The following is an 18543-nucleotide window of genomic DNA, read 5'->3' as shown; positions in this document are numbered from 1 at the left end:
ATATATACTTTATATGGTCGGAGATGCTTCCTTCTATGCGTTGCACACTTCTGACCAAAATTAATATACCCTTTTTGCAAGGGTATAAACATATTCAACTCAGTAACATCAAATACATAGAGCAACGTATTATAAATCTACAGGCACAAAATATTTGTGTAAAGAACCTATGTGAATCAAATCAACTAGACCAGCTGGGTAGTGACATACAACTCTCGAGTACTGAGCAACAGGAAATAGATATTACCACTAGCCCTAGAATAACTTCACAATCTGGGAAAATAAACGCTCTTGGATGGGCTTTCGAAAGGGTACACAAACAAAATGACACAATGTCCTTAACTAATGAAGCCGTTAGACGACACACAAACCGTATTGATCATCAGGTATCAAGACAATTTGGCGTAGGTCAGACATCTGCTCATTATATACATTACTTCAGTCCTTCTCAGAACGCGGAAGGTAACTGGCAAGGTGCTGCCGAACTTGGTTTCACGAATGCCGACCAGCTTTTTGAATGGTTAAGATCCAAGAACAATAAGAAAACGTTAGGACCAGATGGGACTAGTAACTTCCTCCTAAAAAGATGCAATATATTAGTATTAAAACATATCGCAGCTATTTTCAACCATTGCTATAATTGTGGATACTTTCCCTTCACTTGGAAGTGTGCCAGAGTAGTACCAATTCGTAAACCCAAAGCAAACCCTAATAACCTCCAGGGGTACAGGCCCATATCAATCCTCTCCTCAATAAGTCAACTTTTCGAAAAAATGTTAATGGAAAAAATAAAAAACCATATAGAAATTAATCAAATTCTTCAAAACTCACAGTTTGGCTTTAGGGAATCCTCATCCACAAACCACTCTCTGGCTGTAGCAAACAATTTTATCTACAATAATCTATCACATAAGCGAGCCACCATCGCCTGTGCACTAGATTTTGAAAAAGCCTTCGATACAGTTTGGACGAACGGCTTAATATATAAAATGAATAATATTTTTCATTTTAACCATAATATTACTCGAATTATATACAGTTATCTGACACAACGATCCTTCTTTGTCTGCAGCACAGATGGCGTAGATCGGTCACTCACCCGCTCAATAACCGCTGGTGTGCCTCAAGGGTCTTTGTTAGCTCCCATCCTTTATAATATATATCTAGCAGATATGCCTCCTTTTACCAGAAACCCCAACTCGACTTCAACTGCTTGTGTGCAACCTCTAGTGTATGCAGATGATATCCTATTGTTGGCTTCGTCAGCAAGAATAGCTAGTGCAGAAATTGACCTAAATAAATATCTAGATAAGCTTTGTAGATATTTCGTAAAATGGCGCTTAAAACCCAACACCGGCAAATGCGAATGTTGCATATTTAAAGGACCCAAACTATCAGATATTTACCAAAACGCTCGAAACTTCATACCAAAAATATATATCAATGGAAATATCCAGGTAGAAATAAAATCTGAACTAAATTACCTGGGCATAATATACGACCAAAAGTTAAACTTTAAAAATCACATAGAGCAAAGCCTAAAAAGGGCAAAATGTCAAATTAGCAAAATCTACCAGATATTCAGGCCACTATAGTTAAATCACATTAATCCAAAGCCTGAATTTATAAAAACATCCTCCCTTATATATAAAAAACTTATACAGCCCATTCTAACATACGGACAAGTTGCTTGGTTTAACATCAAATCCAGGCAAATGGAAGATCTTCGCCTCTTTGAGAGAAGAGTTCTTGGGTAGTACATCTAGAGACCCTATCACACGTAACTATATCTCAAACAAAGCGCTATATGCTAGAACTAAGACCAAACGGGTTGACGCCCACATATTTAAAATAATAGAGAATTTCCTAGAAAATAATCAAAATAACACAAACTCCTTAATCTCAGATGCAGTATCCCAGACGAGACTCCCAGATAGTTTCTCTCCTCACCACCTAACCATAAAACATATAAATCACTTAAAAGAAATTGGAATAATTTATGATCTAAACAAAAATCTTATTTTCTACCATAGGAAACAACTATCATTAAACCCAAATCGACTTACTTATAATGTAAATCAATAAACAAATGGTCTGTCATTAATTTGCTCAACGTACCTAATATACCTGTACCTCTGTAAATAGTAGTTCTTAAGTAGTTTATAGTAACCAAGTTCCTTAATAGTATTAAGTAGTTGTAAGTTAGACTTAAGCCCACTGTTTAAGAATAAACATCGTGTTCATCTGAAGCGGCTTCACCAAATCAGATGCACTAAAGAAAATATAATACAACTGTACTTTGGCACAAACAACTAACCTAGCATATGACTAGAATTACAATCAGCCACACGCGTTGTGGGAAAAACACTTGTAATTGTAAACTAACCCAAACGATCACGACGGCAGGATGTCAAGTGGCCGACGCCGTGCCCAAAATAATAATAATTTTTCAACCCCCGAATGCGTGGGTGTGAGTTGTACTAGAATAAGATCTCCTTAAGAACAATTGTTACCTACTAGAGCCTAAGATTTCCTATATAAACTCCGTACTTTAGTAAATAAAATGAGTTCATATTTTGAATTCAACGAATGAAGATTGGGTTATTTTCCTTCTCCCGGAATCCCTATTCATTTTGGTCCTTCGAGCCGGATCGATCATGTTTGGTCCTTCGATAAAAAAGAACTCTGTAGTTTTCCCCCACCAGTGGTAAGAGACTCAGAGGTTCAATCAGCTCCTTAAGGTCTGAATTCTTATGATAAGATCAGATAAAGGTAGCAAAATAAAAAACTCTTGTTTTCCCCCACCAGTGGTAAGAGACAGAGTATAAAATTAAAGCAAAATATTATTGCTTAATAAATAAAAAATGCGTGCGTCTGAATTTAAAGGCAGTTTGGCTAGTGGAGCAACTGTAGTATCTTCAGCGGCGGGAGAGTTTTTAACCGATCTTAAAGGCAGTTTGGCTAGTGGAGCAACTGTAGTAATTTCGGCAGTGTATATGTACACTAATATCGTTGCAAACGCTGTATGTAGTTGCAAGTAGGCAACAAAGATCAGCAGCAGAGCAATGAAACAGTTGCAATTAGCCAACAAAGGACAGCAGAAGAGCAATGAAATATTTGCAAAGAGGCAACACGTTAGCAGAAGAGCAACAACATAGTTTCAGAGACGAAAAGGATGGTGCCAGGTGGCCGCAGGAGCAGATCGGAGAGGCGAGCGGAGTTCGAACGAGTTTAAGGAGAGGCGAGCGGAGGCAAAGCATGGTTTTCTAACAATTTAAAGGTCGCTTAAATAAAAAACTAATTACATACTACACAAATAAATTCCAAAACGTCCCATTTGGCTGCCCTTCGCAGAATGTTTAAGAATAAACATCGTGTTCATCTGAAGCGGCTTCACCAAATCAGATGCACTAAAGAAAATATAATACAACTGTACTTTGGCACAAACAACTAACCTAGCATATGACTAGAATTACAATCAGCCACACGCGTTGTGGGAAAAACACTTGTAATTGTAAACTAACCCAAACGATCACGACGGCAGGATGTCAAGTGGCCGACGCCGTGCCCAAAATAATAATAATTTTTCAACCCCCGAATGCGTGGGTGTGAGTTGTACTAGAATAAGATCTCCTTAAGAACAATTGTTACCTACTAGAGCCTAAGATTTCCTATATAAACTCCGTACTTTAGTAAATAAAATCAGTTCATATTTTGAATTCAACGAATGAAGATTGGGTTATTTTCCTTCTCCCGGAATCCCTATTCACCCACACTATACCATAAAATTAACAGGTTTTTTTTAAAGCTCAATATGGGTTTTTTCCTGATGCATATATATAAAAATATCTAATTACATAAACAATGAGAAGAAATGAAAACTAAATTAACTATGTTTCAAATCAAAAGCCCCGATAAGCTGAAAGGGCAGGGCAAAAATAACAAAATCTTAAAATAAGTTAGCTTGACCTTGTCCACCAAGACTAAACCATAATATAAGTACCATATGTATTTGTACTAAACCATACCATACCAAGAGACAAATAAATTCAAATTCAAATTCAATTTTCATACAATCATTATATTTAAAAGTGTATTTGGTGATATATATTTGTTTGATAATAAAGTGTATAATGTCTGATTCAGTAGCAGCAACATCACTTTCTTAGCAGTGAACAACACATTATTAACTATAAAAGAGAAGGGAGAGAAAAAAAAAAAAAGTCCAATTGGACAGTGTGAAAAACAATCTAAATATCTAATTGGAGAGACTACGATAAGTAGCCTCCGGCCTACGTTACCGTGAGTGTAATGAATAAACTGAAAGTAAAAGAACAAGAAGAATCAAAAAATAAAATTGAACAAAAAGCTTGTGTGGAAACCCCCCCCCCCCTTCCAGAGCAAACCCTGGTGTGCAAAAGTTGCCGTCCCATGTGAGATATCAAAAAAACATTAAAATGGAAACCGACGATACTACTGATGACGAAAAGGGGGGGGACAAACGCAAACATTGTGAAATCTCCTCATCTCCTTACTCGTCCGAGAGTGACTATTTAGAAAGTAAAAAAATATTACAAGAAGAACATGACCAAGCCAGACTCGAAACCGATGCGCCCCAAATACAAATACAACAAATGCAACAACAAATACAGCTAATTCAACAACAACATCTACAAACTTAACAACAGCTTCAGCAAACTCAACAACAACTACAACAAAGTCAACAACAACTACAACAATCGCAGCAGCAATATCAGCAGCTACTCAAACAACAACAGCATGCGCAAAACATCAAAAATCAACACAAAAAACTCGGCATATCGTCTAATATTAAACAATTAATTGGGAATAAATATGCATCGCTATTTTCTCCTGATGAAGAGTCCGAAGAAGCTTCAGATTCAGACTCAGAAACTGATTTTCCCGCCCTAAAGAAGGCTAAACAGACAGCTAAGGGAAAGTCTGGACGAGCCAATAGGAAAGAAAAGCCGTCATCAAACACGGCTGATTCAATGGAAATTGACAATCAGGATTTACTGGCAAAGCAAGGCGGGGCAGCAGCATCGCCAAGACCAGTAGGATCAGGAAATAAAGGAAACCAGGACACTGCAACCTCATCTAAAGCGGCTTCCAAAGCAGTGATAGAACATAACAGTACACCAGCAGCACCTCCCGGTGAAGCGAACACAAGCATCAAAACGCAAATACCAATAATAGCTATATATAACCAAAATGCAAAAGAAATTGTCGGTAAGTTGAGCAAATTCATACCAGATCAAAAGTTTACCATTAATGTAATAAATAAAAATCTCATGCACATACAAGTTTTCAATCTAGAAACTACCTCAGACAGTATATGAGGCACAAGAAATACAATCAGCCCTAATGTCTTGCTTACCTGAGCAAAAGATAATATCGGTGAAGCCATTTAAAAAGAGTCTCTGGCTAGTACAGTTTGCTAAATCCGAGAATATCAAACAAATCTATAGCATTAGAACCCTATTAAACTGCCGGATTGTAATTGAAAATTTAAAGCCCAATTCAAACGAAATAAAACAATGCTACAAATGCCAGCGTTTCACACACACCGCCAGCAACTGCGAAATGCAATACCGTTGCGTCAAGTGTACAGAGAAGCATGAGCCTGGCAACTGCAAAATTACAAAATCAGAAAGTCCGTCCGAAGAAAATAAAACACAATGCGTTAACTGTAGCGGGCAACATACCGCCAATGCCAAAATATGCCCTGTCCGAATAGCCCGAATGGAGGCACTTAAAAAAAAACAACAAACGTCCATCCAACATGTAAACCGAACCCTACAAAATGCAAAAAATTCATTATCCAAAAACACTGCATCATATGCGTCAGTCCTTCAAAACAAAAAACCAGCAAACCCTAAAATTAAACCCAAAAATCTAACAGTAGAACCTCATACAAACGTGTTTTCTTTTCAAAAACTCAATGACGATGCACTTGAAGCATTGGCAAGGACATCCTATCCTGCTTTGAAATCATACAAAGCATATCTAAAAAATATGCCTCAGTAACACATGCAAATGCTGACCCAATAAAACAAAAACAACAAATATTACTAGAATTTCTTGTCCAAATGTCACAATCATCATGACTCCCTTTAAATGCATATTTCAAAATGTAAACTCAATCGTGTACCTCCAAAAGAGACATGAATTCGACCAATTTATTAGCCTGCATAAGCCTGACGTAATGCTTATAGCCGAACATCGTCTAAGCTCAAGACACTCGCCATTGCTTACGCACTATCAATTCATCCGCCAGCTGATACCAGCTACACATACTAGAGCAGCACAACAGCAATCTTCCCAGTCCCCAAATCTCGGCACCTCTGTCGCCATATGTGTACGAAACGGAGTGCAATACAAAAAAATAGAAATCCAGCCCCTACGATATATCGAAGCGGTGGCAATCGAAATATCATACCTGGATTCTCAAAATGCAAACCACAAAATCATTCTAGTCTCACTTTACAAACGCCCATATGAGCGTCTTTACGAAAGTGATTTAAACTCCCTGATCAATCGTCTAAGCCAATACTCGAATAACACACCCATTATCATCGGTTGCGATCTAAACGCAAAACATCCCAGCTGGAACATCCCAACGCATAGGTTAAACCATTTGAATGCTGATGGCAATACACTATACCGATGGGCACTAACACAACCCAGCCTCACTATTATCCCTAGTACAGAGCCCACACGACCAAATAATAGGAGCAGTAGCAGGCATAGCTCCATAGATTTCTTTATCTGCTCAACGGCGCTCCCTATAGCCATGGATCAGACTTGTAAAACTGTTAAAGGTTTCACTTCCGATCATTTCGGTATAAAACTAGACATACAGCTAGACATACATCATCTGCTACACACAAATCCAAAATTAATTTATGACTTTAACAGAATAGACACTCTGATGTGGAATACAATTTTATTAAGAAACATAAGACCTTTTCCGAAATCTATTAACCAAAGTCCGTCCGAGATAGATGTACATTTACAAAATTTCAACTATGCAATAAACGAAGCACTTAATACCCACACCGCCATACCTAAAATAACTATCGATCCCTCAAAACCAAACAAAATAGTCCGCTTGACCAATATCTGCCTAAATCAAATAAAGCAAAGACGATGTCTTAGGCGTCTCCTTTTCAGACAACAACAACACCTCTCCACTGAGCAAACAACACAAATCCGCATTTTAATAGCCCAACTATCAACCGATATAAAAAATATTCAACTCAGTAACATCAAATACATAGAGCAACGTATTATAAATCTACAGGCAAAAAATATTTGTGTAAAGAACCTATGTGAATCAAATCAACTAGACCAGCTGGGTAGTGACATACAACTCTCGAGTACTGGGCAACAGGAAATAGATATTACCACTAGCCCTAGAATAACTTCACAATCTGCTTTCGAAAGGGTACACAAACAAAATGACACAAGGACAACTAATGAAGCCGTTAGACGACACACAAACCGTATTGATCATCAGGTATCAAGACAATTTGGCGTAGGTCAGACATCTGCTCATTATATACATTACTTCAGTCCTTCTCAGAACGCGGAAGGTAACTGGCAAGGTGCTGCCGAACTTGGTTTCACGAATGCCGACCAGCTTTTTGAATGGTTAAGATCCAAGAACAATAAGAAAACGTTAAGACCAGATGGGACTAGTAACTTCCTCCTAAAAAGATGCAATATATTAGTATTAAAACATATCGCAGCTATTTTCAACCATTGCTATAATTGTGGATACTTTCCCTTCACTTGGAAGTGTGCCAGAGTAGTACCAATTCGTAAACCCAAAGCAAACCCTAATAACCTCCAGGGGTACAGGCCCATATCAATCCTCTCCTCAATAAGTCAACTTTTCGAAAAAATGTTAATGGAAAAAATAAACCATATAGAAATTAATCAAATTCTTCAAAACTCACAGTTTGGCTTTAGGGAATCCTCATCCACAAACCACTCTCTGGCTGTAGCAAACAATTTTATCTACAATAATCTATCACATAAGCGAGCCACCATCGCCTGTGCACTAGATTTTGAAAAAGCCTTCGATACAGTTTGGACGAACGGCTTAATATATAAAATGAATAATATTTTTCATTTTAACCATAATATTACTCGAATTATATACAGTTATCTGACACAACGATCCTTCTTTGTCTGCAGCACAGATGGCGTAGATCGGTCACTCACCCGCTCAATAACCGCTGGTGTGCCTCAAGGGTCTTTGTTAGCTCCCATCCTTTATAATATATATCTAGCAGATATGCCTCCTTTTACCAGAAACCCCAACTCGACTTCAACTGCTTGTGTGCAACCTCTAGTGTATGCAGATGATATCCTATTGTTGGCTTCGTCAGCAAGAATAGCTAGGGCAGAAATTGACCTAAATAAATATCTAGATAAGCTTTGTAGATATTTCGTAAAATGGCGCTTAAAACTCAACACCGGCAAATGCGAATGTTGCATATTTAAAGGTCCCAAACTATCAGATATTTACCAAAACGCTCGAAACTTCATACCAAAAATATATATCAATGGAAATATCCAGGTAGAAATAAAATCTGAACTAAAATACCTGGGCATAATATACGACCAAAAGTTAAACTTTAAAAATCACATAGAGCAAAGCCTAAAAAGGGCAAAATGTCAAATTAGCAAAATCTACCAGATATTCAGGCCACTAAAGTTAAATCACATTAATCCAAAGCCTGAATTTATAAAAACATCCTCCCTTATATATAAAAAACTTATACAGCCCATTCTAACATACGGACAAGTTGCTTGGTTTAACATCAAATCCAGGCAAATGGAAGATCTTCGCCTCTTTGAGAGAAGAGTTCTTCGTTGGGCCTTGGGTAGTACATCTAGAGACCCTATCACACGTAACTATATCTCAAACAAAGCGCTATATGCTAGAACTAAGACCAAACGGGTTGACGCCCACATATTTAAAATAATAGAGAATTTCCTAGAAAATAATCAAAATAACACAAACTCCTTAATCTCAGATGCAGTATCCCAGACGAGACTCCCAGATAGTTTCTCTCCTCACCACCTAACCATAAAACATATAAATCACTTAAAAGAAATTGGAATAATTTATGATCTAAACAAAAATCTTATTTTCTACCATAGGAAACAACTATCATTAAACCCAAATCGACTTACTTATAATGTAAATCAATAAACAAATGGTCTGTCATTAATTTGCTCAACGTACCTAATATACCTGTACCTCTGTAAATAGTAGTTCTTAAGTAGTTTATAGTAACCAAGTTCCTTAATAGTATTAAGTAGTTGTAAGTTAGACTTAAGCCCACACTATACCATAAAATTAACAGGTTTTTTTTTAAAGCTCAATATGGGTTTTTTTCCTGATGCATATATATAAAAATATCTAATTACATAAACAATGAGAAGAAATGAAAACTAAATTAACTATGTTTCAAATCAAAAGCCCCGATAAGCCGAAAGCGCAGGGCAAAAATAACAAAATCTTAAAATAAGTTAGCTTGGCCTTGTCCACCAAGACTAAACCATAATATAGGTACCATATGTATTTGTACTAAACCATACCATACCAAGAGACAAATAAATTCAAATTCAATTCAAAATTTTCATACAATCATTATATTTAAAAGTGTATTTGGTGATATATATTTGTTTGATAATAAAGTGTATAATGTCTGATTCAGTAGCAGCAACATCAGCATCTCCTGTGGCTGGCCCAACAGCACCAGCAACGGCATCAGTTGATAAGAAGGTGGCTGCCAAAAAAACATCGGCAGCGTCGTCAACAAAGGCCAAAAAATCAACTGCTCCACCATCGCATCCACCAACTCAACAAATGGTAGACGCTTCGATTAAAAACTTAAAGGAACGTGGTGGCTCCTCACTACTGGCAATCAAAAAATATATTAGTGCCACATACAAGTGCGATGCCCAGAAACTTGCACCATTTATCAAGAGGTACTTAAAGTCAGCTGTCGGAAATGGTAAACTGATCCAAACAAAAGGAAAGGGTGCCTCTGGTTCATTTAAACTGTCTTGGCTGCTTTTCCACTAGTTTTTGGCGGCATTTCTCACTTCAAATTCAATAATTTAAATTTCACAAAACACAATTCACTTTTAACAAATGCCACCATGAGTGCGTCTTCAATTTATACAATTTACTGGATAAATATATTTATTGAGTATCAACCCCTAGTTGAGCGAGTGTGTCGTTGGAAAAGGTATAAATAAAACGACAATGTACCACATCAACATCAACATTTGTGTGTGAAAAGTGAACAGTGTGTAAAACAGAAAAAAAAAAAAAATTCTAATATGTCTGGTCGTGGTAAAGGTGGCAAAGTGAAGGGAAAGGCAAAGTCTCGCTCGAACCGAGCTGGGCTCCAGTTTCCTGTTGGCCGTATTCACCGTTTACTCCGTAAAGGAAATTATGCCGAGCGTGTTGGTGCTGGCGCTCCAGTATATTTGGCTGCTGTTATGGAATATTTGGCGGCTGAAGTTCTTGAGTTGGCTGGTAATGCTGCACGAGACAACAAAAAGACCAGAATTATACCTCGTCATCTACAATTGGCCATTCGCAACGATGAGGAATTAAACAAATTGCTTTCTGGCGTAACCATTGCACAGGGTGGTGTGCTACCCAACATTCAGGCTGTACTGCTGCCCAAGAAAACCAAAAAGAAGGCTTAAATCAATTAATACTTGCTTTAAAATAATACAACTTTGTACATACAACAAACATAAACAACCGTCCTTTTCAGGACGACCAAAAAATTAAAAGAAATTAATACAGTTTTCCATCCATGCATATAAATTGTATGTGTATGTGTAAGGAGAGCCTTACGGAATCTATGTATATGTGCATATGTGACAATTTGCTTTATTTATTTACATTAGAGATATGTACATATTCAATATATTTGTTTGTTTATTGTAGATTCGGTTCTTGTGCAACTAAAAATATGGAGATTTTGTGTATAAATTCTTTGTGTTTTGTTGTTTTTTTTTTAATAATAATTTTATTAATTTTTGTACATGTATATACATATGTATAAACTCAAATGATTATTAAACCGGTTTTATTTTTTTTATTATAAAATTTAAAATTGATAAAACAAGAACACATACTATTTTTTTCTTTTCTCTTTTGATTAATAACTTTAGTGGTCCTGAAAAGGACCGATTTTTTGAAGGGCATAATTTGTAGTTAATACATTTTGGTGTTTATAAATATTTTAACCACCGAATCCATAAAGAGTGCGGCCCTGTCTCTTCAATGCATATACAACATCCATCGCAGTGACTGTCTTCCTTTTGGCATGTTCCGTGTAGGTTACTGCATTGCGGATTACATTTTCAAGAAATACCTTTAGGACACCACGAGTTTCCTCATAGATAAGACCAGAAATTCGCTTCACACCGCCACGACGAGCCAAACGGCGGATAGCGGGCTTCGTGATACCTTGAATATTATCACGCAATACTTTACGATGACGCTTAGCACCACCCTTTCCCAATCCTTTTCCACCTTTGCCACGACCAGTCATTTTTATTTTTCACTTTTCACTATAAACGCACTGCACAAGAGTCAGAAATAAATAATGTGTTGCCATCGCTTCTATTTATACCAAAAATCAAGAAAACACGAGAGAGTAAGAAATATGTTGCATCTCGCTCAGATGCTTCGTCAGAAAGTGAACGCGAATGTTTTTCTCTCTTCCTCTTTCTAACCCACCCTGATTTTGCTATAAAAGCAGGCACCAAACGAGCTGGCTTGTTTATTGTGTTTTGAACAGTGAAGAGTGAACATAAAAAAAAAAAAAAGTGTAGTGAAAACATGGCTCGTACTAAGCAAACTGCTCGAAAAGCAACCGGAGTCTTTACACCTAAAGAAACCACATCGTTACCGTCCCGGTACTGTTGCCCTCCGTGAAATCCGTCGTTACCAGAAGAGCACAGAACTGCTCATTCGCAAATTGCCATTCCAGCGTTTAGTGCGTGAAATCGCTCAGGACTTTAAAACCGACTTGCGTTTCCAGAGTTCTGCAGTTATGGCTTTACAAGAAGCTAGCGAAGCCTATTTGGTTGGCCTATTTGAAGATACTAACTTGTGTGCAATCCATGCCAAACGAGTGACCATAATGCCTAAGGATATTCAACTAGCCAGACGTATTCGAGGCGAGCGTGCTTAAATTAAATCTACTCGTGTAGTTACCGTCAGAGTAACTATTTCGAACACAATTTTAACGCAAAGCGCATTTTTAATACAAATCGGTCCTTTTCAGGACCACAAACTAGTCATGTCGATATTGAGATTATTATTTTCTTAATTAAACTTGATTTATTATTCAATGTGTTTTATTCGGTTATGAGTATAAATATATTATATATGTCATTTAATTATTATAAAACCGTTATATTGGGCATATAATGGTTATGTACTAGTCATATAGATATCCAGCTTTAATATTCAATCATTTTTGTTTATATTTTTAAAGGTCTGACATTTATATACAGATCGATTTGAACTTAATCAATTTTGATTTTGTATATACTAATCAAAAAGCGCAAGGACACAACATTAATTTATAATAAATATAAAAAGCATAAAAATCAATATTGGATTTTTAAATTACCTAAATTAAAATAAAATAAAAAAAATAATTTTTTCCATCCTACACGTTTAGTTTAATTGTTAGGCTTAGCAAGATTTTTAAATGATTAATAATTATTTATTGTATTATTATTTTGCCTGTTAGCTAACAAAAAAAGTGTATACAAATTTCTTCAATTGATGGTTCTACTAACAGGAATAATTATAATAGTTTAAATTTTAGCACACTGTTTATGGCATTAGCAACAAATTAAATAATAAAGTTAATTAAAAAAACAATTATATAAATATTAATTTTTTGATTTCTTTTTAATAAATATTTTTATTTTTTCAATACCAAAAACTAATATTGCATGCACTTTGCAAAATTGGTAATTTTTCACCGCATAGAGTCAATTACAATACAATTTTAGAATATGAATAAATTATATAACTCTAAATTTTTTGATTATTATCTAAAGTAAATTGTTGAAATTTTATAACAAATGAATAATTTTTTTAAAATTTTGATTTTTTCTATTTTTTATGTAGGGTTACATGGGAAAATTGCATTCTGTAATACATATAGTTGAAATTTGATTGCCTATTCAAAATGAATCCATGAAATTATATATAAAAAAATATTGGAATATAAATTCTACAACAATTATTAATATTGTGAGAAAATAATTTTTATAAATTTTGTTATTATTAAGAGTGAAAACAGCAATATACGAGCACTATTTAACAAAACTAAAACATTTTAATCGTCCAATACCAAAGACATGTTCATACGGCCGTCCTCCTCGATTCTCATTTGAATGAGGGCCTATGTCATAGCGAAATTTTCATACAATCATTATATTTAAAAGTGTATTTGGTGATATATATTTGTTTGATAATAAAGTGTATAATGTCTGATTCAGTAGCAGCAACATCAGCATCTCCTGTGGCTGGCCCAACAGCACCAGCAACGGCATCAGTTGATAAGAAGGTGGCTGCCAAAAAAACATCGGCAGCGTCGTCAACAAAGGCCAAAAAATCAACTGCTCCACCATCGCATCCACCAACTCAACAAATGGTAGACGCTTCGATTAAAAACTTAAAGGAACGTGGTGGCTCCTCACTACTGGCAATCAAAAAATATATTAGTGCCACATACAAGTGCGATGCCCAGAAACTTGCACCATTTATCAAGAGGTACTTAAAGTCAGCTGTCGGAAATGGTAAACTGATCCAAACAAAAGGAAAGGGTGCCTCTGGTTCATTTAAACTGTCTGCTGCCGCTAAAAAGGAACCGAAGCCAAAGGTTGCCTCTGTAGAAAAGAAAAGCAAACCGAAAAAGGTAACTCAATCAGCAGCAGCTAAAAAGAAAGCAATCGGTAGCAAAAAAATAACTGGTGCTGGCTCTGTTGATAAGAAACCAAAGGCCAAAAAGGCAGTCGCAACCAAAAAGACAGCCGAGAAAAAGAAAAGTGAAAAGGTAAAGGTAAAGGATGCTAAGAAAACAGGAACTGTAAAATCCAAACCTGTCGCATCGAAATCTAAGTCGAGTTCAACTAAGCCAAAAGCTAAAACAGTTGCCGTATCATCGGCTAAACCAAAAAAGGCAACCAAAAAGGCAGCTGCTGCTGCTACCGTCAAGAAGCCAAAAGCCAAGACAACTGCTAGCAAGAAGTAAATAATTAATACTTTATTGCAATCGTAATCTTGAAACAATTTTAGATATCGAATACGAAAATCTAAAATTTTATTTAAACACAGCCCTTCTCAGGGCTACAATTCCATATAACAAGAGAAAAAAAAATTTCAAATTTTCTAAAAATTACAAATATGTAATTTACATACATTCATACATACGTATGTACATATTAGCAACATACACAGATATTAATATTGTACGAGTCTTTTTGATTTAATGTAGGTGCATTTTTTTTTCAGTTTAGCCTTGCAATAAACAGAAATGGTTAAAATAAAAATAACAACAATGATTTTTATCCACATTACCACTGGCTGCATGTATTTTGCAATATCCATTAAAAATATCTTAATTCTTTTTTTAATATAAAATTGTGGCCCTGAAAAGGGCCTTTTTTTTAATAGGAAGCGTGTGTTTAAGCTAGGGACATTTTTATTTTGAGCTGGTATACTTGGTGACAGCTTTTGTTCCCTCACTAACAGCGTGCTTAGCAAGCTCACCCGGCAAAAGCAAACGAACAGCCGTTTGGATTTCGCGACTGGTGATGGTCGACCTCTTATTGTAGTGGGCCAAGCGGGAGGCCTCAGCAGCAATACGTTCAAAAATATCGTTTACAAAGCTATTCATTATGCTCATTGCTTTTGAAGAAATACCAGTGTCTGGGTGGACTTGCTTTAACACTTTGTAAATGTAAATAGCATAGCTCTCCTTACGCTTGCGCTTCTTCTTTTTGTCATTCTTGGTGATGTTCTTTTGAGCCTTGCCAGCCTTCTTGGCTGCTTTTCCACTAGTTTTTGGCGGCATTTCTCACTTCAAATTCAATAATTTAAATTTCACAAAACACAATTCACTTTTAACAAATGCCACCATTAGTGCGTCTTCAATTTATACATTTTTTTTGTGCATCGCTTTCTGGATAAATATATTTATTGAGTATCAACCCCTAGTTGAGCGAGTGTGTCTTTGGAAAAGGTATAAATAAAACGACAATGTACCACATCAACATCAACATTTGTGTGTGAAAAGTGAACAGTGTGTAAAACAGAAAAAAAAAAAAAAATTCTAATATGTCTGGTCGTGGTAAAGGTGACAAAGTGAAGGGAAAGGCAAAGTCTCGCTCGAACCGAGCTGGGCTCCAGTTTCCTGTTGGCCGTATTCACCGTTTACTCCGTAAAGGAAATTATGCCGAGCGTGTTGGTGCTGGCGCTCCAGTATATTTGGCTGCTGTTATGGAATATTTGGCGGCTGAAGTTCTTGAGTTGGCTGGTAATGCTGCACGAGACAACAAAAAGACCAGAATTATACCTCGTCATCTACAATTGGCCATTCGCAACGATGAGGAATTAAACAAATTGCTTTCTGGCGTAACCATTGCACAGGGTGGTGTGCTACCCAACATTCAGGCTGTACTGCTGCCCAAGAAAACCGAAAAGAAGGCTTAAACCAATTAATACTTGCTTTAAAATAATACAACTTTGTACATACAACAAACATAAACAACCGTCCTTTTCAGGACGACCAAAAAATTAAAAGAAATTAATACAGTTTTCCATCCATGCATATAAATTGTATGTGTATGTGTAAGGAGAGCCTTACGGAATCTATGTATATGTGCATATGTGACAATTTGCTTTATTTATTTACATTAGAGATATGTACATATTCAATATATTTGTTTGTTTATTGTAGATTCGGTTCTTGTGCAACTAAAAATATGGAGATTTTGTGTATAAATTCTTTGTGTTTTGTTGTTTTTTTTTAATAATAATTTTATTAATTTTTGTACATGTATATACATATGTATAAACTCAAATGATTATTAAACCGGTTTTATTTTTTTTATTATAAAATTTAAAATTGATAAAACAAGAACACATACTATTTTTTTCTTTTCTCTTTTGATTAATAACTTTAGTGGTCCTGAAAAGGACCGATTTTTTGAAGGGCATAATTTGTAGTTAATACATTTTGGTGTTTATAAATATTTTAACCACCGAATCCATAAAGAGTGCGGCCCTGTCTCTTCAATGCGTATACAACATCCATCGCAGTGACTGTCTTCCTTTTGGCATGTTCCGTGTAGGTTACTGCATCGCGGATTACATTTTCAAGAAATACCTTTAGGACACCACGAGTTTCCTCATAGATAAGACCAGAAATTCGCTTCACACCGCCACGACGAGCCAAACGGCGGATAGCGGGCTTCGTGATACCTTGAATATTATCACGCAATACTTTACGATGACGCTTAGCACCACCCTTTCCCAATCCTTTTCCACCTTTGCCACGACCAGTCATTTTTATTTTTCACTTTTCACTATAAACGCACTGCACAAGAGTCAGAAATAAACTAATGCTGTATGTGTTGCCATCGCTTCTATTTATACCAAAAATCAAGAAAACACGAGAGAGTAAGAAATATGTTGCATCTCGCTCAGATGCTTCGTCAGAAAGTGAACGCGAATGTTTTTCTCTCTTCCTCTTTCTAACCCACCCTGATTTTGCTATAAAAGCAGGCACCAAACGAGCTGGCTTGTTTATTGTGTTTTGAACAGTGAAGAGTGAACATAAAAAAAAAAAAAGTGTAGTGAAAACATGGCTCGTACTAAGCAAACTGCTCGAAAATCGACTGGTGGTAGACGCTTTGATTAAAAACTTAAAGGAACGTGGTGGCTCCTCACTACTGGCAATCAAAAAATATATTAGTGCCACATACAAGTGCGATGCCCAGAAACTTGCACCATTTATCAAGAGGTACTTAAAGTCAGCTGTCGGAAATGGTAAACTGATCCAAACAAAAGGAAAGGGTGCCTCTGGTTCATTTAAACTGTCTGCTGCCGCTAAAAAGGAACCGAAGCCAAAGGTTGCCTCTGTAGAAAAGAAAAGCAAACCGAAAAAGGTAACTCAATCAGCAGCAGCTAAAAAGAAAGCAATCGGTAGCAAAAAAATAACTGGTGCTGGCTCTGTTGATAAGAAACCAAAGGCCAAAAAGGCAGTCGCAACCAAAAAGACAGCCGAGAAAAAGAAAAGTCAAAAGGTAAAGGTAAAGGATGCTAAGAAAACAGGAACTGTAAAATCCAAACCTGTCGCATCGAAATCTAAGTCGAGTTCAACTAAGCCAAAAGCTAAAACAGTTGCCGTATCATCGGCTAAACCAAAAAAGGCAACCAAAAAGGCAGCTGCTGCTGCTACCGTCAAGAAGCCAAAAGCCAAGACAACTGCTAGCAAGAAGTAAATAATTAATACTTTATTGCAATCGTAATATTGAAAAAATTTTAGATATCGAATACGAAAATCTAAAATTTTATTTAAACACAGCCCTTCTCAGGGCTACAATTTCATATAACAAGAGAAAAAAAAATTCAAATTTTCTAAAAATTACAAATATGTAATTTACATACATTCATACATACGTATGTACATATTAGCAACATACACAGATATTTATATTGTACGAGTCTTTTTGATTTAATGTAGGTGCATTTTTTTTTTCAGTTTAGCCTTGCAATAAACAGAAATGGTTAAAATAAAAATAACAACAATGATTTTTATCCACATTACCACTGGCTGCATGTATTTTGCAATATCCATTAAAAATATCTTAATTCTTTTTAATATAAATTGTGGCCCTGAAAAGGGCCTTTTTTTTAATAGGAAGCGTGTGTTTAAGCTAGGGACATTTTATTTTGAGCTGGTATACTTGGTGACAGCTTTTGTTCCCTCACTAACAGCGTGCTTAGCAAGCTCACCCGGCAAAAGCAAACGAACAGCCGTTTGGATTTCGCGACTGGTGATGGTCGACCTCTTATTGTAGTGGGCCAAGCGGGAGGCCTCAGCAGCAATACGTTCAAAATATCGTTTACAAAGCTATTCATTATGCTCATTGCTTTTGAAGAAATACCAGTGTCTGGGTGGACTTGCTTTAACACTTTGTAAATGTAAATAGCATAGCTCTCCTTACGCTTGCGCTTCTTCTTTTGTCATCTGGTGATGTTCTTTTGAGCCTTGCCAGCCTTCTGGCTGCTTTTCCACTAGTTTTTGGCGGCATTTCTCACTTCAAATTCAATAATTTAAATTTCACAAAACACAATTCACTTTTAACAAATGCCACCATTAGTGCGTCTTCAATTTATACATTTTTTTTGTGCATCGCTTTCTGGATAAATATATTTATGAGCGA

General features: G+C 36.2%; 7 protein-coding genes across 7 annotated transcripts; 4 read left to right on the top strand and 3 right to left on the bottom strand.

Annotated features, from left to right (window-relative positions):
* Nucleotides 1–4084: 4084 nt before the first annotated feature.
* Nucleotides 4085–17699, top strand: LOC26529552 (histone H1-like). The gene is made up of 3 exons (XM_047010869.1): nt 4085–4156; nt 9766–9944; nt 17033–17699. Exons 1-3 carry the CDS (start codon nt 4134–4136, stop codon nt 17596–17598), a joined length of 768 nt encoding a protein of 255 aa, XP_046866825.1. The 5' UTR covers nt 4085–4133; the 3' UTR covers nt 17599–17699.
* Nucleotides 10343–10832, top strand: LOC6646736 (histone H2A). Its single transcript, XM_002069318.4, has one exon. It carries the CDS (start codon nt 10387–10389, stop codon nt 10759–10761), a length of 375 nt encoding a protein of 124 aa, XP_002069354.1. The 5' UTR covers nt 10343–10386; the 3' UTR covers nt 10762–10832.
* Nucleotides 11236–11661, bottom strand: LOC6646699 (histone H4). The gene has a single exon (XM_002069317.4). It carries the CDS (start codon nt 11616–11618, stop codon nt 11307–11309), a length of 312 nt encoding a protein of 103 aa, XP_002069353.1. The 5' UTR covers nt 11619–11661; the 3' UTR covers nt 11236–11306.
* Nucleotides 13525–14437, top strand: LOC6653431 (histone H1). The gene has a single exon (XM_002075754.4). It carries the CDS (start codon nt 13578–13580, stop codon nt 14343–14345), a length of 768 nt encoding a protein of 255 aa, XP_002075790.2. The 5' UTR covers nt 13525–13577; the 3' UTR covers nt 14346–14437.
* LOC6653656 (histone H2B) lies at nt 14743–15227 on the bottom strand. The gene has a single exon (XM_002075952.4). It carries the CDS (start codon nt 15165–15167, stop codon nt 14796–14798), a length of 372 nt encoding a protein of 123 aa, XP_002075988.1. The 5' UTR covers nt 15168–15227; the 3' UTR covers nt 14743–14795.
* On the top strand, nt 15376–15876 carry LOC6637456 (histone H2A). The gene has a single exon (XM_002060595.4). The coding sequence runs from the start codon at nt 15431–15433 to the stop codon at nt 15803–15805; it is 375 nt and encodes a 124-aa protein (XP_002060631.3). The 5' UTR covers nt 15376–15430; the 3' UTR covers nt 15806–15876.
* On the bottom strand, nt 16279–16719 carry LOC124460325 (histone H4). Its single transcript, XM_047010870.1, has one exon. It carries the CDS (start codon nt 16659–16661, stop codon nt 16350–16352), a length of 312 nt encoding a protein of 103 aa, XP_046866826.1. The 5' UTR covers nt 16662–16719; the 3' UTR covers nt 16279–16349.
* Nucleotides 17700–18543: the final 844 nt, after the last annotated feature.

This window comes from Drosophila willistoni, assembly GCF_018902025.1.
Source record: "Drosophila willistoni isolate 14030-0811.24 chromosome 2R unlocalized genomic scaffold, UCI_dwil_1.1 Seg167, whole genome shotgun sequence".
In the NCBI taxonomy this organism is placed as follows: domain Eukaryota; kingdom Metazoa; phylum Arthropoda; class Insecta; order Diptera; family Drosophilidae; genus Drosophila; species Drosophila willistoni.
This window is presented reverse-complemented; position numbering and strand designations above follow the sequence as displayed.